The sequence below is a fragment of the Trametes versicolor genome (genome assembly GCF_000271585.1).
Source record: "Trametes versicolor FP-101664 SS1 unplaced genomic scaffold TRAVEscaffold_16, whole genome shotgun sequence".
NCBI lineage: Eukaryota > Fungi > Basidiomycota > Agaricomycetes > Polyporales > Polyporaceae > Trametes > Trametes versicolor.
Window position 1 is genome coordinate 522,520 of NW_007360336.1, and position 23,437 is coordinate 545,956.

Genomic DNA, 23,437 nt, shown 5'->3' on the forward strand with positions numbered 1-23,437 from the left:
TCCTCCCAATGCGACTCGGATACCGCGGAGGGCGGAGTGCAGCTGGGTGCGGTGGTAGCGAGCGGATTGGCGCAGGTATCGTCGCAGGGGCACTCACTAATGGTTATACAGTGCATTCGACCCGAACGGCGAGTTTGTATGCACATCGTGGTCTGGTGGCCGCGAGGGCACAACGTCAGGCCCGCGGGGAGTAACATGTCGGTTTCGACAGCGGTGCGTGTCGAAATTGGGGTGGCCCACATCTTCTGCATATCGCTGTCACATTCCGGGTTTCTTCCAGATGTGACCTCAGCGGATCCGATGTGATTTGCAGGTCTGTACATGCGGCCAGCACGGCCGAGATTGATCGACCTAAACGAATGCCGTCTCTCTCCCGCGAAAGTCACTTACTCCCAGGCCACCACCCAACCGTGCTCTCTGCTTGACGCAGGTCGGCGTTCACTCAAGTACCCCCTCGAATGTATTTCTTCTCAAACGCGGAGGCCACATACCCAATACTATCGAGCTCGAGCTCTTTGTGGGGCCACCGAAAATCAACGTACCGTCAATCTCCTATCGTCACAGTTCGAACACTCTAACGTTGCGCTGTGCTTAGGCGGTACTACACGACTACCACTGAGTACTGATGCATCGTAACGAAACCGTAGCTGCACACTGTTGGTCGTGGCCAATCGGGGGTCATGTCGCTGCATGGCTCTCCATTTGCCAACACGTTTCATGGTGTAGGCCCTCGGCAGCGCGCATAGACTGCTAGAACCCTCAAAACCAGCCATTGTGCTCTTTTGCCTAGACCAATATCGAGCGGCTCAGGAGACCCCTGGGGCCATCGAAAGCGCCTCTCCGCCCATTGTGCCTCGTTGCGCGGCGCCCGAGCATCGCTGCGTATTGACTATAAAACCAAGCCACGCGCAATACACTGTTGGTCGGTTCTTGCCTGCATACTGCGTCCGTCGCCACCTGTCAGCACCTTCTCCCGTCAAAGACTTCATCGCTGTAGAACGTTCACGATGTCAAGCAACAACAACAAGTCTGTGCACCCGCATGCACCTGTAAATACCCCTGTGTTTTCACTGCATCTATGTCGCTGATGTCAACGGTCTTTCACAGCATAGTTCCGAGCCGCATGGGATCAGCTTCACGTTAATTCAGCCCACTCCACCTGCGTCGCCCAATCTCCTTCCCAACTTCCCGAAGTCGCAAACCAAAATTGGGCAGTCCAATCTGTCAGGAAACAAGAAGCCGAAGGTGCGTATCTTGAGGTTATGCGGCAGGATGCATGCTGACAGCACTTGTCGTGTATGCAGGCAAAAAAAGACAGTTGATGCGTCTCGCTTGTGGCCGAATCCCCTGTTTATGGACGCTATGCTCTCGCTCTCTTTCCATGATCCCTGTTTTCCACCCTGCTTATGATATTCTGTATGCCCATGTATCGTAGGTAGTATTGTGTTGCTCTTTTATGCAAGGCTTCTTCCCCGCATCGTGTGCTCCGAGAAAGTCGGATGATATAAAGGACACACCGCACACGAACGCACGCGAGACGCGGCAGAGGCGCCGGGAGAGCCGAGTGCATGCATCATTGGATCGTGCCACACACGGCGGCTCTCCTGCCACCACCATCCACACTCCCTGCCCACGCGCGCGCATGCTGCGATGGATGCAGTCGCAGATATTGTCGCCCCAGAGGCGACAGACAGCTTCTACAACTCCTCCGCGTTCGTCAATGCTAGCCTGAAGCTCGCCCACCGCTTCTTCAGCCTTCCCTCGCGTGCTCTGGCTCGTCTCCGCCGACTCGACGATATCAGTATGGACCTACATGATGCCGCACACCACTCTGCCTACTCTAGCACCAATGGAAACGGCCAAAGGCGATCTAGGACCAGCGTTCATGACGGACCGCCCATTCCTGGGATGTGGGGCTTCCTGACTTCGGGTTACTTTGTCGGGTTGTTTATCATGGTGAGTACCCATACACAATGTTCGAGTCGGGGTATGCCTCTCCATGCCGCGGCGATAATTTATGGCGATTTCGTCTGGGAAATGCGGCTCTTGCCAAAGTCATTGAGACACCGGCTCGGGTGGTGGCTCCCGTTCTCATCCTCGGATGCTCCCCCTCCCTTATATGCGCTCATTCATACAAGGAGAAGTTGACTGAACGACAGATCAGGCCTTCGTGCTCAATCGCATCCAGAACATCGTCGTCCCTCCACGTCGGCCGCCGGGCTTCCGCATACACCGCAACCAGTTCGGCCTGCGCGACCGCCATCTCTCATGGCACCAGCTTGTCATGGCCCGGTTCTTCCCCGTCGACTTCTCCTCGACATTCTCTAGGATGCTCTTGCGTGTCCCTTCCATGTACCTGCTTGGAAAAGCGGTAATTCTTTGGGCTGCGCTTTTGCTACAGGCCCAGCAGGGTTTCGCGGCCCTTGAAACGTCGTGGTTGCAGTCACTCGGCGCTTGGGCGGTCAGCAAGAAGATGGAGGATGTCTGCTGGTACACATTTCTTTCTGCGTGTATCGCCCTATGTATCGGGACCCTCACTACCGGTCTTGAGGGACTTAACATGAACGATACCTCGCCCTTCAATCTGGTAAGTTGCTGTCATGCATTCTGATGCTCCGCAGTGCTGATGTACTTTCTTCTTAGTTTGCGTTTGCGTTCCAGCTATATGTCTGCTCGGCTGCACATAACCTATCGCAGAAGGAAACGGAGGCGCCATCCAGGCCAGACGTACATGTCATCATCACAATCATGCTCCCGCTCATTCAAGTCAGTATAATAAGCAGACATGCGTGCGCTTTCACTCACCATCCCTCAGTTGACGATCATGCATTGCCTCGAAGTCAAGCATCGCTGGACGCAATACCGCCTCATCGTTTCGAGCGCAATCGGCGTCTTCGCGCTGACCCACTTCCACTACGTCGTCTGGCTTTCGCCACCCGCGTACCCGCTCACGACCTTCGCCGCACGCGTCGTGGAGTCCGTCATGCTCGTCGTCGTCGCCTTCACCGTCGCACTTAACGCGCTCACGCAGCTCCTGCTCACCGGCTCGCTCTCCCGCCCGCTGTTCGGCCACTCCGCCATCCTCCCGCGCGCAGACGAGGACTTCAACGTCGCGCTCTTCCGCCTCGGCACTGCCAGCATGGACGCGACAGCTGTCGCAGGGCTCGGGAACGAGGTCGGCGGCGTCGCGAGCACACCCGGGGCCTCCGCCGCGCTGTCGCGGGCGGACGTCGTGCGCGGCGAGCTCGAGCTGGACCGGACGGGCGTCACGGCGCTGTCGTCGGCGTACGAGCTGCGCGGGGCGGCGCGCCGGGTGCGCAAGGGGTTCGCGAACGAGATTGTGAGCGTGAAGGCGAAGGGCGCGAAGACGGACGTGTGGATGAACACGGTGCTCAACGTCGCGTGGCAGCGCCATTTTGGCGCCTTCTTGCTCAGCGTGTGGAGGGCGGCGAGGCGCGTGTTGGCATTATGCGCGGCGTGGTTGCGCGGATCGCCAGGGGTAGGCGGGCGGGAACGGTCGACCTCCGTCGTTGTGCTGGACGAACCTATCATATCCGCTACCTCTGGGAGTGCAGGCGGCCCCGAGGACGACCCGTACGCCAGGTTTCTGCGGGGAGAGCCTGTCAGCGATGATGACGAAGACTTCGAACCAAGCGGCCTACACGGTCTCCGAGAAACATCGCCAGCCACGCCATCGGGCCTCTCTGACTCCGATAGCGAGGATGAAGACGAGGGTGGGGATGGAGAGGAAGACGAGCACCGCGGCGAGCAAGCGCAGCTATATGCTGATCTCTCGACTTCAGCGTCCCAGGCCGCCTCTGCGCCGCTCCTCCTCGCACACATGACCGACACCTCCCCCTCACCGCTGACGCGGCGCGGGTACAGACGACTGGTGTCCGGGGCCCGCCGTACGGACGAGTACGAGGAGTGGGATGAGTTCGTGCTCGAGCGGCGACGCACGAAGCGGGCGGAGGTGGAGGCCAGGGGGGCGGACGCGTTCGCCGAGCACACGCGCAACTGCGTGATCTGCACGGTCGAGCCGCGAGACATCATCTGTTGGCCGTGCCGGTGAGTGGTCGCCCCCGCAGGAAGTCCCATCTCTAATTCTGAACGTCGTTTTCCGCAGATGCCTTGCGTTGTGTGATGACTGCCGCGAGAACCTCGCGTCGCGGTCCTCGGCGTCGAAGCATACGTGCCCGTGTTGTCGGCGGAGGTACGTGCCCCTTGCCTCGCCAGCGCGGAGACGAGGCATGCTGAGAGCAGTGCCCCCTTTCACAGCGTGGAGGGCTATTCGAAGATATACATACCCTGACGTGCGCGTCAGCAGCGCGGACATTTGTATCATTACGGGGCTGGAGTATGAGCTGTACCATATGGACCTATTCTTGAGCACGCACACGCCCCTCCCTGGCGTACGTGTACGCCGCCAGCCAGCCCGCGCCTGGGCTGCGGTCTGCCAAGTACGCTCCCATATACGTGCGCCAGATACGCCGCATCGCCCAGCGGCGCTCCCATGCTGGCTCGTCCTCGCCGAGCTGGATCGCCCGCGTACGCGTGAGCGCAGACGAGCAGACAGTCGTACATAGGCGGCCCCCCTTCCGGCGCGCGCCTCGTGCGGCTTCTCCCCCTTCTATCGCCCAATCGCCCCCTGCGCGGAGGCAGCTGACTGCCCGCGGCGGTTCTCGCGCGCCCTCGCACATGCACGCTCGCTGCCCCATCGGGCCACAGGATCCTCGATCCGCCCGAGGACGGGCTCGGGAAATCTGATCGTCCCACCGGCTGAGGGGCCCAACGCAGAGGGCGAGTCGACATGAGACATGAGACCACCGCGGCCGCTAGAAGCAGGCAGCTAGCCGGATATGTCAGGCGTATATATACGCCCCCGTTCGCGCTGACCGTCCGACGTGCTTCCCGCATCCCCACTCACGACACTCACGACCTGCCGCTGCGATGTCTCAGTCTGCGTCGATGTTCGTGAAGGCCGCGCTCGCGCTCGTGCTCCTCGCGTCGTGGGTGCAGCTCGCGCTTGGGGCGCCCACCGCGCTGCTCGCGGGCCTGGAGAAGCGGGACGTGTTCGTGCCGCCGGTGCTGTACCCGCACGCGGGCACCGTCTGGACGAAGGGCCAGCGCCACAACGTCACCTGGTGCGTGTATACTTCCAGCGGCGCCGTCGCGGATGGCGAAGGGTTATATCGCACGAGCTCGAGCTGACATCGATATCGCGCGCGCATGGCAGGGACACCTCGAGCGCGCCTGTGAACATCACGAACAAGGTCGGCACGATCCTCCTGCGCAAGGGCGACCTGGCTACTCCGCGTACGTGCTGGCTCGTGTCGTCTCGGTTCTTGCGCTAACAGCGGGGCGTACGATAGTGGTGCTCGCGTCGGGCTTCGATATCCTGCTCGGCCGTATCGAGGTCACCGTGCCATGGGTTATCCCCGACTCGGACTACAGCGTCGTCCGTGCGTAGCTCCTCCCTCTCTCGATCGTATTCGTTTGGTCGCTGATGTCGAGGACAGTGTTTGGCGACTCGGGCAACTTTAGCCCGGAGTTTACGATCAATGGTCCAGCCGTATTTTGATCGCGATCCATCTGCGACGAGTGCGCTTGCCGCACATCTAGCTAGGCAGGGTGTGTGTGTGCATGGACAGCAGGGCATGAGTTTCGAGTTTCGCTTCGTTCACGAACGGTTACGGACTTGACATGCACGTTTTGTCGATGGACATAGCTAGCCCACATAGGGTTCCCACACTGATACGACCAAGAACTCTTTACGCCACGGACTGTTCTGTACATTAGGTAGTTGAAGTGACCCAATTCGAAGGTTTATAGCTATCGATCTGCGGCAAGTCGACAGGTTCTCCTGCGGGGCTTGGTACAATCGTCTGGGAAACCGTGAAGAACCTATACGCAAGCGTCAAAGTTTCGAGACATCGTCCACGAGGATAGAGGCGTGACGTGTGCGAGCGGATTTCCGTGATAAAGAACTTGCAGCGAATGCGCAAAGCTAGTCGAAAACCGAAGAGACGAGGGGAAACGTTCGTAGCGCCTTAAGCGTGGAGTACACAGCGACCGCGCCGACTGTTGGATAGGAGCAGATGTTAGCTCAGGATGAGGCAATGAGCGAAGATGGCATAGCGCACCCGTGGTACGTGGTGGTAATATACGACAGGCTGTCAGGACGAATGCCGTCCGCATCCCGTGGCCTAGTACTCTTCCGCACTGTAATACTCTTCCGTACTATCGTACTCCGAGTCCGTCGTGTCCTGATAATCCGAGTCCGTAGGCTCGAACTCCACTGTTGTGGCAGGGCTGTTACTGCTGCCACTTGATTCGGTGTAGTCGTCTCCACTGTTATCTTCGTCGCTATTGTCGTATGTAGCGAAGCGATCCGCGCCGGAGTCGTCTGAGTCACTAGCATTGCCTTTGCTAGTCGGACAGAGGCTCTCTTGGAGCTCTCTCAGTGTTAACAGCTCGTCCTCGCTGAGCTGTAGCAGCGTTGTGGACATCCTAGCGCAGTATATAATGTTAGTACGCTACCCAACAGGCTCTAAAGGCCACATCGGCATCGGTACGTACTTTGTCTCCGTAGTGAAAACGAGGTCTCCAAGTACTTGTGTCGAAGTAAACAGTGGCGCTTCCTCGCCTTTCCTAATGGGCTCATACTGTGGCGTTGGATCGAAGATGATGCCCGCTGGCACGGAAGTAGGGTACTTCTCCGACGACCAGAACCCGCATGGGGTGGTGCGGGCGTGAGCATAGCTATCGCTACCGCCGGACTGCAACAAGAAGAACCAAAGTGGTGGGACTACCTGCTCAGCGGCGTGCGTGCTCATTGTGGCAGTAGTCTCGGTGTAATAGAACCGGTGTGTGGCTATACATCGCTATCAGCCACAGAAACACAAGTATACAGCATGGGCGTACCCATGCCGATGTGCGCGTAGCATTCCGTTACCGATGGATCCGGTAAGAAGCGAACCATCCGTGAAGCAGCGTCGCTGAGCTCGCGCAGGGCATGTATGCGTTGCAGAAAGACGAGCGTCGTGTTCAGGGGCACGCAGGAGAGCTTGTATCTAAGGAGTGAGTTCAGTCAAAAGCGATCAGGATCAGAGGACAACATGTTCAGACGCCGCTCTCACCTCGACCACCTCGTCTGGTTCTCGCCCGTGCCCAATTCGAAATCGACGCGCATCTCGCCCTCGTCCGCTTTTGGGATATCAAGCAATCTAGCCATACTAAATCTCTGCTGGAAATCACGATAGTCTTTGGCGTCGTGAGCTGACTGACGAGATTACTTGATGAGTGTATTGGGGGCGACTCACCTTGTCTGGGACCAGGGAGTACCTGCGGTACCCTTTGCACTTTCGTAGCACCGGTCTCTAACTCGGGGTTCCGAGCAGATAAAACGGTCCAATCTTCGCAAGGCGTCCTACGTCCGAGCCATACTCCGAGTGGGTACCGCGGACGATCAGTGACCTTTTCCCAAGATCGCCGCCACGAACGGCTTGGGACGAAAAAATAGTGCAGTTCCAAGGGTTTGAATATCTGCAATAGCCAGCGTTGCACCACGACGTCTAGGCGCTCACATGCGACAGCACGAAGATCTGCGGCAGCGGTCAATAATCGCACCTATGTTACTGTGTACGTAGCGTACCTTTGATTATGCATGTCCGCCTGCTTGGTTCAACTGGGACGTCTATATCCTGTGCATAGGTATGCTGCTAGTGAGAGCGGAACATATTGAGGGGCATAGCGGTACTAACCCTGTCAGAATCCCGGGCCGTGTGTTCGAGCGTGAGCGGATCCTGTGCCCACTTGATACAACCTCCATTATGGTGATCAATCACGAGCTCGTCTAACGCAAAATTATGATATGCCGTCGATTCCTGGGTGAGCGCGATGATCGAGCGGCGAGTCAGTAGATGAGACTGTATCGTAGCAAGTCCGTCGTACCCAGAATCCATAGCCCAAGGGGAGTAGTCGACGCAGTTCCATCTTGTCCATATGATCAACGGCCATCTATTCATAGTATGCTCAGTACTCGACTGCGTGCAGAGGATTAGCGGCTCAACGTACACAAATCGCTACCCTCTATGCAGAGCCTCCACGTTAGCTTCATAAGAGTGATCAGGATACTGATTACGTGCCATTTTCAGGTACGCTCGTAGCTTGTTGCTTCCGCGCAGAGAACAGAGATATTCTGCAAAGGGAAGGTGATCTATCGACGAATAGGTCAGTCATGAAAGCAGTGATCAACCATCGTGCATAACCCGCTGAAGTACCTTCCGTCACGATGTATGCGGCATCGCATGGATTGCCTGGACGGGAGTATCCCAGGACAGATAGAACGAATGGATTACTGTGGGCACGGTACTGGCAGTGAGAGACGCACAGACACAGCCCCAGGCAAACGATCTCGACTTACCGTGTTTGCTGGGCGGCGTTGAGATGCTCCACGAATCGCTGGTCATCGCGACTGGGATATGCACACACCACTACCTGGGTTCCAGTGAGATCGCCGGCCGCTTTCACGGCCGCACGGTAGCAGAAGACACGGCCGGCCCGTGGCGGAGCGGTGGCCTGGGCGAGAGCACGGTCGTCTCCGGGGGTTGTATCCGTATGCTGCGGCTTGTAGGACGAGTCTGCAACGGGCTCCAAGAACGCGAGATTCTCGCGGGCGAAGTACCGGAACTGACACGCCAGTCGTTAGCAGGGCACAATTATGGCATGCAATGCCAAATCCTTACCGTCCCGTCGAATATCAGGTTCCCTCCGACACGATCGGCGAGGGCCGAGAGGCCGGTGCGGATCACTCTGGTCTCTCCCAGTACGACTTCCCCCACACGGGCCGAGTCGTCGATGTGCCGCATCATGCGGATGTTCCCGGTCTTGAGGGTGTTCATGCTCTGGTCGACGGAGAGCGCAGACTGGATCTAGCAACAATCATGACGTCGGCACGATCGAGCACGACCGGAGCTGCTCGGTGCGTACCATGAAGATGCGATAGGACTCTTCGAGCTTCGCAGTCAGCGTCTTGACCTCCTTGGCGACCTTACCGTGTCTAAAAGGGAGCAGGATGCGATCTCGCTTTCTAAGAGTTCGCAGGCGGCGGGCCATCCAGTTCTCAATGTCTTGCAAGTTACTTGTTTCGAATGCAATAAGATCAGAGTAATATAAAGAGATCGAAAATATATACTAATACTCACTGCTGAAACGCTGTGACGTGCTCTTTTTCCGCGGTCTCACCGCTGCCGTCCTTTAGCTGCTGGCATACTGCCAGCGCATGGGATGCGGCACGTTCGGCGAGAGCTCGGCAGTCGTCTCGAGTGTCTTCGATCTCCTGAACGACCTCCAGCTTACTATACAGCGAGGTGAGTGCAGGACGAGCATGCTCACCTTGGCTTTCTTCGCGATGCTCAGCGCAATATCGAGGATGACGTTCAGCCCCGGGAATGGAAGGCCCGTTGTTACAAGCTTCGCTAGTTCCAGCGCCTTGATCGAGCCCTCGAGGATCAGCATGACGGACAAGTAATGAGGAGATCGCACTGCCGGGTGGAAAGCCTGTAGATGACGGTGGATGTGTGACGATAATAGCGATGCTCTATGACCTGTCAACGCGCGACTTTATACGACGCAGGGCACAGGTCGTATTCGAAGACCTTGCCCTGAGTTCCCAGAGGCTGTGCGAGAACCCACAGACATATGACGAGGTTCTTCCAGGTGCGATTGAAAGAAGTTGCAAGACGCCAACGCCCAACATGGGCTATGCACCTCGTATACGGTTGAGCGGACATCCTAAGGCACTCTTTTCTTAACAATTTCGAGCGGTTCTTCGCAGTATAGATAACACTCACCGTTGATGTCATGGTGGTATCCTTCAAGTCGGTGTCGTGTGCCAATATTGATGTTTTTCTTTTCTTTCTGGACACAGGCGACGTACGAGATTGCGGAGCCGAGATAGCCATCCGAAGCAAATGGAAAGGCTGTACGCTCACCAGCAAAGCCGGGCCGCATGTCCCCCTAAGATGGATATGATAATCAATATACGGAATGACGCCTGGAGCACGGCGCCTTAGGAAGAGACACGTCAACTTGGCCGGGCGGTAGCGTCAGACTGGCCTGATATCTTGGATATCGCCGTCCCGCAGCGGTACCAGTCTCTCCGTGCGACTCCCTTACATCGCAGATGCGGTCGTGTTTTGACAAACGCCCAGCAGCGCACAAAGGTAGGAAAATGATCTTGACATTCGGGCCCTCATTTGCGTGACAGAGTTGGCCTTCCGGACGTGCACAGGAGTGGACATTGGTGTGCTAGTGTATAAAGTACATGTCATCGCACACCCCATCCGCCAGCGGTTAGCTGCGCGCACACGATCAGAACCCAACGGAGCTTGTCATCCGGTGAGGCCCCATGGTTTTTAGCGGGCGGTGTCGCCGGAACAGAGGTACATACCTGTTGGTAGCCTGCATAGGGTGGGACGCAAAGTCGAGAGGGTCGCGCAGTCCCGACTGACTCAAAGTATTGGAGTCCACGCGATATGGACACGGTTGCATGAAAGAGGGTGAGGAGAGGCCAGTGCAATGAGGTGCATATACATAAGTAGCAGGAGCATGTCATGGTTGAAACCAAGTTGAAGAGACAGACGCGGCGCAGTGCCGCGGTCGCGAATATCCCGTATTAGGCGCCTGCGCGCCAAACAAAGCCACGCGAGTACGCCGAGTACGCCGGGTCCTCCCCTGCCAGCAAGTTTGAGTCCGAGTCGCTCACTCGTCCTTTCGAATCCCTGTCCCCTGTCGGAATAAAAATCCGGGAAATCCGGGTGGAAAAGTGGCAACTACTCGACACGCACTCGAGTGAATTGGACCCAGAGTCTAGAACACCCTCCGCTTTGCTTGGTCTGTAGTGCCTGCCAACACAGCGCTGCTTTCCCGAACCTCACCATGCGGTACTCCCTGGCGCGTTCAGGAATCCTTCGCAGTACTACGATTTCGTTGCGCTCAGCCCGTCTGTCTTTGTGCATCCCCATCCCTGCTCTGACCTCTCGCCAGCTGCCACGTCGCGCGCTCTCAAGTACGACGCCAGGCCCTCCTGAACTCTTCAACTACACGTCGGGATCCTGGCTGTAAGTCGTACACATATTGCGTAAGTTTACATGTCTCTGATAGCGTGAGTTTTGCACATTTCAGTGTGAATAACGAACTGCGTCTCGCAGAGCGCAGGCTCGAGTTCAACGTCGACGAGTTTCGACGACTTGCCGCGCAGTCTGTCGGTCGCACGTCCCAGGATGTCAAGACTATAGTGAAGCTCGACGAGGGCGGATTCAACCGCATTTTCCTCGTCACTATGCATGATGAGTTCCAGTTGATCGCTCGCATCCCGTACCCCGTCACGGTCCCCAGGTTCTACACCGTGGCCAGCGAGGTTGCCACGATGCGCTTCCTCCGCGCCAAGGGCCTGCCAGTGCCAGAGGTGTACGCCTACACTGCCACGTCGGACGACGTGGTGGGGACGGAGTACATCTTTATGGAGTTCGTCAAGGGTCTGAAGCTCACAGACATGTGGATGGGGCTGAAGGAAGCGGATCTCGCCTCCATTTTGCGTCAGGTTGTCGAGCTCGAGTGTCGCATCATGTCGATTCCCTTCCCGGCCGGTGGCAGCCTCTACTATGCCGACGACCTGGAGCAGATGACAAGGAGGAGGACGAATATCACCCCAATGCTGCTCGACGGCGAGCGCTTCTGCGTCGGCCCAGATGTGCGCTTGCACATGTGGTATGGGCGGAGGTCGCAGCTCGATGTGGATCGAGGCCCGTGTACGTCACTTTTTTACCCCCCTCCCTCTCTCACCGCCTCAGGTATGGTTTTGTCGAACCTTCCGGAACTGATTGAAATTACCATGCAGACGAAGACACGGCGGGTGTACTCGCAGCAGCCGCACGTAAAGAAATTGCATATCTGCAACGCTTCGGACAAGCGTTGCTTCCGTTCCAGCGCGCGAGAAGGGAAGCTTACAAGCACGAGAAGCAGTCGCCCACGGACCACATCGAAAATCTCGAGCGCTACCTTCGCATGGCCCCATTGCTCGTCCCCGAAGACCCATCCCTCCATGCGTTCTGTATCCGCCATCCCGACCTCCACCCCAGCAACGTGATGGTATCGGCCTCGCCAGAATCTGGCCGCCTGGAGATCGTCGGCATGCTCGACTGGCAACACACTTCCATCCTACCCCTATTCCTCCAGGCCGCCATACCAGGCCGCCTGCAGAACTACGGTGACCCGGTCTCGGAGTACCTCTTCCCACCGTCGCTGCCGGCGAACGTGGGCACGCTGGACGAAGACGAGCTGATAGCGGCACTCGGACGCCACCACGCCCGTCTCGTGCACTTCCACTACGCCAAGAGCACGGAGAAGCTTAACACGCGCCACCACGATGCCCTGCTGGACCCGGTGTCTCTCTTCGCCCGTCGCCTCTTCGACCGAGGCGGTGCGCCCTGGGAGGGCGAGACCCACGACCTGAAGACGCTGCTAATCGAGGCGACGGAGAAGTGGGACAAGCTTGCGGGGGCAGGTGTACCGTGTCCAGTCGCGTTCGAAGCCGACGACGTACGCAAAACGAAGGAGTTTAGCGAACGGCTGCAGCTGTCCGACGAGAACTTCGAGACCGTGCAAGCAGCGATCGGTTTTGAGACGGAGACGTGGGTGCCTACCGAGCACTACGAGCTCGCCAAGGCCCGCGCCGCGATTCTGAAACAGGCTGTTTTCGAGAAGATTCCGGAAGGGGAGGAGCGAGACAAGTTTCTGGCGAATTGGTTCTTGGACGATATGGACGAGGAAGACTACATGTGACGAATGCTTTGTTTTTTGAATTGCTCGCGGCGTCCTTATATCTCGTGCGAGCTTGTTATACATCGCACCGACGGACAGCACATGATGCCTCGCCGATGGAGCGACGGCACCGATCGCCCGAAGAAGCTTGAGGGGTTCACATCTGGGCTGCGGGCCCGGCCTCGGAAGCGAGCCCTTTTGAAGCGTGTCCCAGACAGGCGGAACGGGTGTACCTATACCGATGCGCGTGTAGCATTCTACTACAGATGGATCCGGCTGATGACACCTACAATATATATCTTCCAGAAATCAAGACACACGCTAGGCTCCGCATCGTACGTCCTCATCTTCATCCGCGCTATAGTATTCTTCGCCTTCGCACTCCGATTCTGTCCCGTCCGGGGATTGCGAACTCGCCAACTCGGAGAACACATGGGCTGGGATATCGTCGCCGTCGTTTGAGGAGCCGTTCATGCGCTCAGTGTGATTAGCGCAGTGACGATTCCCCTGGAGCTCCCTAAGAGCCAATAGCTCATCCGCACCAAAGTTCAGAACCGCGGTGCACATTCTGACATAGGTGTGTAGAGTTAGCATAATACCCAAGAAGCACATGCACATCGATCCTCGTGCGTACTTGCTCTGGATAACGAAGGAGAAACACCCAAGCTCCTGAGTCCAGGTGGACCATGGGACCGTGCAATTCCCCTCGACGTGCTCGGAGCGCGGTGTCGGGTCGAATCTGATGCCCGCCGGAACGGCTGTGGGGTGCTTCTCCGACGACCAAAAGGCCCACGGGGCATTGCAGTCCCGAGCGGCACCCCGCAGGCTGTTATCGGCGTCGAATTGCAGCATGAAGAACCAAAGCGGCAGAGGCGCCTGCGCTGCGGCATGCGTGTCCATCTTGGCGATTGTTTCTGTGAAGTAGACGAATTGCTGAGCTAGATGACCTGGATTAGTGGCGGCGATGCACGGATGGAGACTGGATGCACCTATGCCTATGCTTTTGTATCCTACCGCATCGGTTATGCCTAGTGCTGAGGGGGCCGTTCTCGAGATGGCGTCTCCGCGGTTTGCGATGTTGACACTTTGTCGAAAGAGAAGGGTCGTGTCCACGGGCACGCAAGAGAACTGATACCTGGGCAAGGGAGTTTAGAAGCGATCAATCAGGGCCTGGCTTGAAGCTCAGAGATGTCTCGCACCTCTTCCACCTCGTCCCGTCTGCGCCCATCACGACGTCGATGCACATCTCGCCGCAGTCTGATTCGGGAATGTCGAGCTCTTTAGCTTCCCACAGCTTTGTGCTGAGATGATCTTCGCCCTCAGCGTGGTCGCGATTGTGCTGGGATGGTTCTGCGGGAGCCTCCGAGGGGGAGTCTGGCCGGGAAACCACAAGCGGCACCCTTTCGAAGGAGGTTACGGCCTCGACGCGCAAGCTGGCATTTCGTTCGGACAACGCGGACCATGTATCGTCGTTGCGAGCGCTTCCCAACCACTCTCCAAGTGCCACCCGGGGATGATTCGGATCTGCATTGACTTCCCAAGAACGGCGGCGCATGCTACGTCCTGAAATCAAGGGATTCACTGCCCGAAAGCTCGTTCCCATTTCGGAGAACCAGCAGTGCACCACCGCGCCTGTGCCAGCGTCCTCAGACATGACGGGCCAGAGAGCTGAAAGAGCAGTCACATGCCGTACATAGAGTGAACGAATGCGCTGACATACCGTTCAGCAGACGAGCCCTCTCTGCCTGTGTTGCGGGGACGTATGCCTGTGAACGTATATGTTGAGAGAAGGAGCACGCAAAGGAGGGTTGACGCTCACATCGCGATCGATCGCTTTACCAAGGGAGAGGGGACCCCGAGCCCATTTGACGCGGCCCCCATGGCGGCGATCAAACACAAGTTCACCGAATCCAAATGGGTGCTGTGTGGTGGAAATCTGGATACGTACGCGAAATTGACAGCAGATTCAGCGGATCGAGATTACGTGCAGCGCGGGCAGCGGGCCTCGTCGTACCCAAAACTCCTTTGGAAACAACTGACGCAGCTCTAATGTTTCCAAGTGGTCGACAGCCATCTGTCCGTCAAACGGTCGGAAAGTACTTTGCGGTGGGGCCTGAATGCGGTCACGTACGCACATCTCCACCGTCTGACGCGTGTTAACTGCACAGACGTAGTAGACGCACGTCAACGATACGTACCATCTTTAAGATTGCGCGCAGTTTGCGCGTTCCGTGGAAAGAGCTGATGTATTCCTCGAATAGACAGTAATCTGATATCATAGCATCTTTAGTAGTGATGCAACTCTTGACGATGTTGATTAGTTGCAAACGTACCTTCCATCACAATATATGATGCCTCGTCTGGGCGTCCGGGACGGGAGTATCCCAGCATCGCCAATATATACGGATGACTGCGCATGAAAGTCACACACATACGCATTCACATATTGGGATAGAACTCACCAAACCTGCTTGGCCGATTTGACGGCCTCCATGAACCGACCCTGGTCGCGATGGGAGTATGCATGAACGACGACCTGGGTGTCGGACAGCTCTCCGGATGCTTTCGCGATTGCGCGGAAGCGGACGACGCGTCCGGCGTGCTTATGTGTCTCTACGTAGCTGAGTGTATGTTCACCTGCTTGCCTCGTGACAGCGGGAAGCGATTCCGCATCGCGAATGGGTTCTACCAGCTCAAGGTTTTCTTGTGCAAAGAGCCGGAACTATGATTGTGGTTATTAGTGCACCGGCCGGGCGTGATGTCGACAATGTAGTTCATCGTACTCTACCGTCAAACGTCGTGCTGGCGTTGAGGCGCTGAGCCAAATCCAATACACCAATCCGGATGCCCTTGGTCTCCCTGATGAGGACATCTCCCACACGCGCGGAGTCCTCGACATGCTGCAGGAGCCGATCGTTTGACTTTGCTAGTACGCCTATCCTCTGCTCAATGTCAACGCCAGTCTGCAACTAGGACCCGTAGCAAAGTCAGTGACAAGGCGGCATGCACGCGATTGTTGTACTTGCCATGAACAGTTTGATGGCATCCTCAAGCTGTGCGCTGAGCTTTCGGACCTCGTCCGCAATGTCTGTATGCCGCCGTACGAAGCTGAGGGCCCGTGTCCTGCGACGACGCTTCATGAGGCACTCTATACCGTGTAGAGTGCTGTTCCCAAAAGTACAAGCCGTCAAGTACTGCAGGAAAAACAAGAGGAGTGCATGAGCGTACCAGAGCAAGAGTTCTATGTGTCCCTCTGTCGCGATCGACTGTGTATTGCTGCTACACTGCTTTAGTTGATCGTAGACACCCAGACAGAAGTACGCGGCTCGTTCAGCGAGAGACTGGCATCCGTCGCGAGTGTCTTTGATCTCCTAAACGAGACGTGGTCAGTCTCAAGGGTCTTCCGATGTAGTGATCGAACGAGCATGCCTTTGCTTTCTCGACGATTATCAGAGCGACCTCGAGGGCGGAACTGAGGCCTGGAACAGGGATCTCGGCTGATACCGCTTTCGCTCCCCGTAGGAGCATAACAATAGGCTCTAGAGATGGCATGTAAGTAGCTGAACAACGGCGCGGAGTACTAGATGTGTGTTGCTGAGGATCGTCTGGGGCAAGGTAGCAAAAGGTGCGGCCGGCAGAGCGTACCAGATGATCAAATGAAGACTCGAAGCTTATCAGGCCTAGGACACCTTTATCCGCCTTCGGAGATGCCGTAATTGCGACAATCCGCCTGCTTGAGCAGTCAAAGGAACATGTTGGCGTGCAGAAGACATCATAGATCCTGTCACCCGGACCACATCGTGGGAGAGAGCGAGTAAGTCGGTACGCGTGGGCGAACACATGCGCGTATGTGATGCTCCTGCCGGTGTAAAGCTGAGAGAGACCCAGTCGCAGTCGAGCAGTACTAGCCGCACAGTGGAGGCAAATAGGGAGAGCGAGTGAGTGCAGAGAATTCAGGGCCGCGGGCGCTTATGCCGAGCGCGTTTCTTCTTCGGCTCCCATGTAAGTCCGTCTGCAGACTCCCTTCTCGCCGTTACTGCTGCACCCATCCCGCCTTCCCCTGGAGTTCTCCTTTTTTCTGGCTCGACACGGTGTCCATCGCCCGTTCTCCGAGTGCCTCTCTCTACAGCCACGTATCCCGCCGTCTCACCCTCCTCGGCCTCTGCTGGCACAGCAACGAGACCTGCACTCACTTTGTCAGCACGTCCTTGGCCCGCATCCTCGTGCCTACACGCCAATCAGAGACCTGAAGCGCACGTCGAGGAGTATCACAGGATGTTGGATACGACGATGTAGCGGACATTGCCATCTGGTACGTCGTCTATCAGTCAACGATCCCTGGACATAGCGTCATACATGTGGGTGCAGTAGGCCGTCTGGATGGCGACTACGACGAGTATGAGTATTCCTAACACCACTTGCCACATAAAGCGATATATCCGCGCGCATAGTATCTACGTCAACCTCAGGGTGAGTGGAGCGCCTCCCCGGTGCGTCTCTTGGATAGTCGAGCCATGCCTGCGCCTTAAAACAGCGTCAGACGAGCAACAACCGCGGTGCGCTGGGTCACCGACCTCTACGCTCTAAACTTAAATCTTCCGCATATACGAACCGCAGATCATAGATGCGGTAGGTATGCGTTCGTTTTGTTTGTAAAGAAGAATCGTTCATATATCGTCGCTGGTATATGCAGATTGAGCAACACCCGCCCTGCGGGTCGTCTTTGTCCTTCGGCCCGCGCGCTATAATCGATGGCTAGCAACTTCCCCTCACATAGCTTAGCGTCGTGCGAGCCCGCCGATGACCCCATCTACAAGCCCGTATTGAACAATACGCAGAGGTGTGCGCTGCACGTCTCGACCCGTCTCCGCCTTCGTGAGTGCACAACGCATGTCCCCCGCGTCACACATAACCTCCCCGGTGTTCCGCGGCTGACAAGAGGCCACCGCTCTACGATGATGCGGAACACGGCGATGCCGCCAGCACGACGGGAGACTGGGCCGCACCGAGGTACGTACGATCAGTCAATGTCGGCATCGTCTGCGCTGGAAGGAATGGTATCGGATTCGATTGTCGCTGCTTGCACGAGCAGATCGACGTCGCGATCAGGAGACCTCTATCACGAGCGGTGTCAGCGCGCTTTTAGGTGTGGGGACGTTCACTCGAGATGCACCATCGTTGAGAGCGGACAGCGGCGCACCCTACCTCGCAGAGCGAGGACACAGGGTCTTCAGCATCATCATTTTCACCACGCGGGTAGTACGTGCATGCACCGACCACTTATGCGCCGCGTGCTCTGTCACTCGCTTTCTCCGACGCCGCTCAGTGCAGCGCTGATTCGTTGCTTCTAGGCTTCAACTCCACCCCAGGAACGACCGACGCCCCTCGCGTACCCAAACACGGTCCTAGTAGGGCGTGTCTGTTCCCGCATAGGAAGGGCCATGTCGCTGCGGACAAAACGAGAGGCGGTACTAGGAACGAACAAGCAACCCAGCACTCCAACCCCAAACACTGCGCGACGCAAGCGCTGCCATGCATCTCAGCAGAACACGGATCGGGCACGGCCGGATCCCGCCCCATGCGCGTCGCGCCAACAGCTAGCCCTTCGCGCTCGTCTGCGTGCTCGTCTACCCGCCCGTGGCCCCGCGCGGGCGTTCGCCTGTACCTGGAAGCCTGCTTTGGCGGCAGCACGCGTCCATAGCGACCTCGTCACCGGATTTCTGGCGCGCGACACTCCGCGCTCCGACTCGTCGCTCGCTGCTCGAGCACTCAAGATTCGCTGGGGCTGCTGCGAAGGAGACATGGGGGCGTGCGTGTAGGCATCGATGGCATGCGGAGCCGCGTCCAACACATCCCTGCTCGCACTTCCCGTCGCTCTCCGGCCGCACGCTCCCACGTTTCGGAGCGGGACGCGCGCTCCTCGCGGGGATGCTCGATACAATGTAGACATTCGTTCAGACCGTAGGTGTCGTGCCCGGGCTCCCTGCTGAGCAATCTTACTACTTCCGTATCCCCGTCCATGGCGGAATTTGCGTGGCGTCCGCGACTGCGCTCGAGAGCGTTAATCTCCATACTTGCCATGAGCGACCGCGAGTACTCTATACGGACAACGCCGGAGTGTGTCCATGTGCTATTCGAATGCATCGGGAAGATGGCTGTGGCACGGCGGTATGGTCTACTGACCTGCTTTGACGATTGACACACAATGGGGAACACGGTCCACTCGCGGGCACTGTCGCGTCCATAGTGAGAGCTCGCCGCCCCAAACTTGCTGCCGTGCGTGCATTCAGCAGTCGCTACGACTCGATCCGAGGGTGTATATGCGACGAGAAATAGTGCCGCAGGGGCGACAGCTTCTTCGACTGCCGAAGGAGCGCGAGAGGTTCAACCACGTCTACGGTGCGGGCTCGGCTTCGAACACCAGCCCTTCCTATGAGCGCCCCGCCAAAAAATTCATTCACATAATACTTGCGAAAGGTTCGAAGCATGCTATCGATAAACATGGCGGCAGTACTGAGCATTCGAGTGGGGTTACAGTGTGGAAACGAAGCGAGTGCGCAAGGCGAGTCAGGGGCGAGATGGACAAGGGTGGAAGAGATACGTTGAGCGTAATCTTCGAGCATGAGATACACGGCCGCACCGGCTGCAGGGTGAGCAGGATGAGTACGAGTAGCCGCAACAGGGGGCGGAAGCGGTACATACTTCTGCGACGTCAAGACGGATACTCGCCACATGCAAGTCCCGTGGCTTCGTCCTCTTCTGCACTGTGATACTCTTCCGCGCTATCGTCTCCCGCGTCCGTCGCGTCCTCATAGTCCGACTCCGGAGACTTGTGTTTCACCCCGAGGACGTGATCATCGTTGCTGGAGCCCGATGCGAGGGATTCGGCGTCAGAGTTTCCGGTGCCATCTCCATCGCTATTGTCCGTTGCGACACTATTTCCACCAGAGTCATCCGAGTTGCTAGCATGGGTGTCACTAGTCGTATGATGGCTCTCTTGGTACTCTCTGAATGCAAAGAGCTCGTCTTCACCGAGCTGCAGAAATTCGGTGGCCATCCTATCGGAATGTGCAGTATCAGTACAATACCCGACATATAAGCCCTAAATCGACACCGGTGCGTACTTTGTCTGTGTGGTGAATACGAGGTCTCCAAGCACTTGCGTCGAAGTGAACAGTGGGGCCTCCACGCCCTCCTCAATGGGCTCAAACTGTGGTGTCGAATCGAAGATGATACCTGCCGGCACGGAGGTGGGATACTTCTCCGACGACCAGAATCCGGTGGGAATATTGCAGTCGTGAGCGGAACTGTCACCGCCGTCGAATTGCAAAATGAAGAACCAAAGTGGTGGGTATACCTGCTCAGTGGCATGCGCGCTCATCGTGATGGTAGTCTCAGTGAAATATGCTCGGGCCTGAGCTAGACATCCCCATCAGCGACCGAAACACAGAAAGACAGAACGGGCGCACCTATATCGATGCACGCGTATTGTCCTTGAAGGACAGATAGATCCGGTAGCGCATGCAGCATCCTCGAGGCTGCATCGAATCTGTCCGGCGCGCGTACAAGTTGCCGAAATAGAAGTGTCGTATTCACAGGAATGCGGGAAAATTGGTATCTGAGGGGTTGATTGAGATGAACTAGATCGCGGTGCGAGCAGCTCGGATATTGTTCTCACCTCTTCCATCTTGTCTGGCCCCCGCCCGTGCCTAGCTCGATTTCGATGCACATCTCGTCAAGGTCCGATTCCGGGATATTGAACCAATCGGCCATGTGCAACCTCTGCTCAAAATCATGGCCTTCTGCCCTCGTGAGCTGACTGGTGAGACCGCTCGATTGGTGTACTTCGCAGCGACTCACCTTGCCCGGGACTGGGAAGTACTTCTGGTACACTCTGCATTCTTACAGCGACCTCGAACACGGGATCTTGTGCAGACAGACAGGTCCCATCTTCGTCAAAGCTGTTGCATCCCAGCCACACTCCGAGTGGATACCGTGAATAGTCAGCAATATGCTCCCAAACATACCACCATGAGCGACCTGGGAGGAGGTCTGACATGTATTCTCGAGTGGGGCTCAGGATGCATGATAACCAATGCTGCACCAGAATGTCCACGTGCGCAGATGCAATGGCACGAAGAACTGACACGGTAGTCAGCAATCACACTTACAGGTAATCGTTTGCATGCCGTACATTCTATCCTGCCCATCCTATCTTCTTGCGCAACTGGGACATCTATTCTCTGTGTATAGGTATAGTGAGAGTGGGCGCATGATGAGGGTCATGATTCCTACCTGAAGATCGTCTGGCTTCTCAAGTGCGAGGGGATCCCGAGCCCATTTGATACGGCCTCCACGGTGGTGATCAACAACCACCTCGTCTGATCTGATGGTATGGATATCTTCATTTGTATCCTGCATGGACATGACATATGGGCGGTAAGTCAGTAGACCTGGTGGTTTTGTAGCAGGTACATCATACCCAATATGAACGCATGGGCAACAGTCGACGCAGATTCACCTGAGTTTCAACATGGTTGATGGCCATCTGCCTCCGATACATTCAGAACTCGACTACATCCACCGGATCACTGGTTGAGTTGAGGTATACGTACACAAATCGCTGCCTCCTTTATAGATCTTGTCAGCTTCGTAACAGTATCAGGGACATCGAGGCTACGTGCCATTTGCATGATCACTCGTAACTTGCTGGTTCCACGAAATGAGCTGAGATGCTCCACAAAAGGAATGCAGTCTATCGAAGAACAGGTCAGCCGCGGAGACAGACATTGAATATTGGCCGTTGTGAGTGATATGTCGCCGTACCTTCCATCACAATGTAAGCGACCTGGTCTGGATCTCCTGGACGCGAGTATCCTAGCATAGCCAGCAAATTAGGATGGCTGTTGTATGTCGGTCAGATGCACATCCCCAGGTAGAGCGATTTGGACGTACCGGCGGGATTGCCTCGCAAGGTTCACTGCCTCCACAAACTGCTGACTTTTGCGATCAGGATATTCGTATACGACCACCTGTGTTCCTGTCAGGTCACCCGCGGCCTCCACGACGGCGCGGTAGCGGAAGACGCGGCCGGTCTGCGAGCGAGCGACCACCTTGACAAGGGTACGTTCATCTCCGTGTCGCCCGGTCATGTCATGATGCAGCTTTGCTGAGTCGCCGATGGGCTCTAAGTAGGCCAGATTCTCGTGAGCGAAGAGCCGGAACTACGACGTCGATCGTTAACGGGCCACAGTAGTGGTATGCAGAGTCAAATGCTTACATTTCCATCAAATGCGGCACTCCCTCTCACGCGTTGCGTGAGGTCTGACAGGCCAGTGCGGATCTCTCCGGTGTCTCTGACAACAATTTCTCCGACGCGTGCTGAGTCGTCGATGTGCTGCATTAGACGGAGATTCCCGCTCGTCAGCGTGTTCATGCTGTCGTCAATGGTGAGTGCAGCCCGCATCTAGCGACAATCGTGACATCAGTGGTCTTGAGCGCGAAGTGATCAGCTCGGACTATACCATGAACATACGGAAGGAGTCCTCGAGCCTCATGGTCAGCACCTTGACCTCATCGGCGATCTTGTCACGGCTGAACACAAAGCGAATGCGATCTCGCGTTCTGGGGCGTAGGCGGCGGTCCATCAAATTCTCAATGTCTTGTAGGTTCCTTGTGTTGAATTGTGCGCGATAAGAATGATAAAGAGATTGAGCACGGAACAACTCACAGCAGGAACATCGTGACATACTCCTTGAGCCCCGTGTCGCTGCTCCCATTTCTGAGCTGCTGGTATACTGCAAGTACGAAGTCCGCAACACGCTTGGCGAGAGCGCGGCAGTCATCCCGAGTGTCTTTAATATCCTAAGTGAAGCGCAGGTTACCACAGAGGCATTCGAGTGTGGACGGAGTGCACGGACCTTTGCTTTCTTCGCGATACTGAGTGCGCAGCCAACGGCGGTACTGAGCCCCGGGATGGGAATTTTGTCCGCTGCGAGGTTCGCAATTTCGAGCGCCTTAATCGACGTCTCAAGGAGCTCCATAGCGGGCGGACGTCAGAGGTACTCAGAGTGCGAGATAGAGGGAGTGTTAGCACGATGGCGGCGAGTCTACAGATGGGGGAGTGGGTATAAAAGGGCACCAGCGGCTTGGGGCCGGTGCGCAGAGGTGTATTAGGGTTTAGAAGACATCACCTCACGTTCCCCGAGGCTGTACGAGAACCCACGTTGTGGCAGGGTTCTTCCAGGAATGACCTGGGGGCGCTGGAGCGTCGCTATTTGCATCCTGGTACTTCTCTGTTAGCTAACGCGGACCGCCGCTCGCACTGAAGGCGGTGCTTGGCAATGAAAGGCGGCAGTATCTTAGGCATGTGGGCATGGGTCTATCAACCGCCGCTGACCGGTCTCCCGAGTAATACTAGCAGAGCTACTAGCTGTCGCTGTGTGAGCCGCCAGCTAACCACACCAAGGTTATGCTCCTAGTCTTTCGTAGAGTCGACGGCCTCGTCGTGGCGCCTCCCCGCACACCGCCATGTGCACGTTGAGCGTGACAATGTCAGCTCCTCCGCTCGTCCTGGGCGCCATACAGAACGCGGCGTAGTTGAGCACGTTTC

General features: G+C 56.8%; 7 protein-coding genes across 7 annotated transcripts; 4 read left to right on the forward strand and 3 right to left on the reverse strand.

The window, feature by feature from the left end:
* Positions 1-1,007: 1,007 nt before the first annotated feature.
* TRAVEDRAFT_54280 (uncharacterized protein) lies at positions 1,008-1,322 on the forward strand (the record flags this gene model as incomplete). Its single annotated transcript, XM_008047200.1, has 3 exons — positions 1,008-1,049; positions 1,108-1,245; positions 1,305-1,322. 3 exons carry the CDS (start codon positions 1,008-1,010, stop codon positions 1,320-1,322), a joined length of 198 nt encoding a protein of 65 aa, XP_008045391.1.
* A 481-nt stretch (positions 1,323-1,803) lies between these two features.
* Positions 1,804-4,312, forward strand: TRAVEDRAFT_136844 (uncharacterized protein; the record flags this gene model as incomplete). Its single annotated transcript, XM_008047201.1, has 6 exons — positions 1,804-1,956; positions 2,165-2,587; positions 2,644-2,766; positions 2,816-4,068; positions 4,127-4,213; positions 4,279-4,312. 6 exons carry the CDS (start codon positions 1,804-1,806, stop codon positions 4,310-4,312), a joined length of 2,073 nt encoding a protein of 690 aa, XP_008045392.1.
* Positions 4,313-4,903: 591 nt separating this feature from the next.
* On the forward strand, positions 4,904-5,830 carry TRAVEDRAFT_32323 (uncharacterized protein). Its single transcript, XM_008047043.1, has 4 exons — positions 4,904-5,144; positions 5,237-5,316; positions 5,373-5,462; positions 5,520-5,830. Exons 1-4 carry the CDS (start codon positions 4,969-4,971, stop codon positions 5,579-5,581), a joined length of 408 nt encoding a protein of 135 aa, XP_008045234.1. The 5' UTR covers positions 4,904-4,968; the 3' UTR covers positions 5,582-5,830.
* A 376-nt stretch (positions 5,831-6,206) lies between these two features.
* Positions 6,207-9,519, reverse strand: TRAVEDRAFT_54282 (uncharacterized protein; the record flags this gene model as incomplete). The annotated part of the gene is made up of 10 exons (XM_008047202.1): positions 6,207-6,510; positions 6,580-6,874; positions 6,925-7,073; positions 7,140-7,206; positions 8,283-8,359; positions 8,426-8,691; positions 8,748-8,933; positions 8,992-9,142; positions 9,207-9,355; positions 9,397-9,519. 10 exons carry the CDS (start codon positions 9,517-9,519, stop codon positions 6,207-6,209), a joined length of 1,767 nt encoding a protein of 588 aa, XP_008045393.1.
* Positions 9,520-11,044: 1,525 nt separating this feature from the next.
* TRAVEDRAFT_157059 (uncharacterized protein) lies at positions 11,045-13,058 on the forward strand. Its single transcript, XM_008047203.1, has 3 exons — positions 11,045-11,123; positions 11,188-11,813; positions 11,903-13,058. The coding sequence occupies exons 2-3, from the start codon at positions 11,345-11,347 to the stop codon at positions 12,844-12,846; spliced, it is 1,413 nt and encodes a 470-aa protein (XP_008045394.1). The 5' UTR covers positions 11,045-11,123; positions 11,188-11,344; the 3' UTR covers positions 12,847-13,058.
* Positions 13,059-13,146: 88 nt separating this feature from the next.
* On the reverse strand, positions 13,147-15,965 carry TRAVEDRAFT_54284 (uncharacterized protein; the record flags this gene model as incomplete). The annotated part of the gene is made up of 13 exons (XM_008047204.1): positions 13,147-13,393; positions 13,460-13,763; positions 13,815-13,960; positions 14,025-14,493; positions 14,546-14,591; positions 14,645-14,761; positions 14,840-14,899; positions 14,957-14,971; positions 15,024-15,094; positions 15,159-15,235; positions 15,288-15,547; positions 15,609-15,794; positions 15,900-15,965. The coding sequence occupies 13 exons, from the start codon at positions 15,963-15,965 to the stop codon at positions 13,147-13,149; spliced, it is 2,064 nt and encodes a 687-aa protein (XP_008045395.1).
* A 3,572-nt stretch (positions 15,966-19,537) lies between these two features.
* Positions 19,538-22,868, reverse strand: TRAVEDRAFT_54285 (uncharacterized protein; the record flags this gene model as incomplete). Its single annotated transcript, XM_008047205.1, has 8 exons — positions 19,538-19,883; positions 19,950-20,244; positions 21,652-21,728; positions 21,781-22,049; positions 22,106-22,291; positions 22,350-22,497; positions 22,556-22,689; positions 22,746-22,868. The coding sequence occupies 8 exons, from the start codon at positions 22,866-22,868 to the stop codon at positions 19,538-19,540; spliced, it is 1,578 nt and encodes a 525-aa protein (XP_008045396.1).
* Between the last annotated feature and the right edge of the window lie 569 nt (positions 22,869-23,437).

Excerpts from the sequence above, each read along its gene's own strand:
- TRAVEDRAFT_32323 (XM_008047043.1), top strand. The coding sequence starts at position 4,969 with ATGTTCGTGAAGGCCGCGCTCGCGCTCGTGCTCCTCGCGTCGTGGGTG. Across the intron at positions 5,317-5,372 it reads GGGCGACCTGGCTACTCCGC|TGGTGCTCGCGTCGGGCTTC; the intron begins GTACGTGCTGGC and ends GGCGTACGATAG. Across the intron at positions 5,463-5,519 it reads CTCGGACTACAGCGTCGTCC|TGTTTGGCGACTCGGGCAAC; the intron begins GTGCGTAGCTCC and ends TGTCGAGGACAG.
- TRAVEDRAFT_157059 (XM_008047203.1), top strand. The coding sequence starts at position 11,345 with ATGCATGATGAGTTCCAGTTGATCGCTCGCATCCCGTACCCCGTCACG. Across the intron at positions 11,814-11,902 it reads CGATGTGGATCGAGGCCCGT|ACGAAGACACGGCGGGTGTA; the intron begins GTACGTCACTTT and ends ATTACCATGCAG.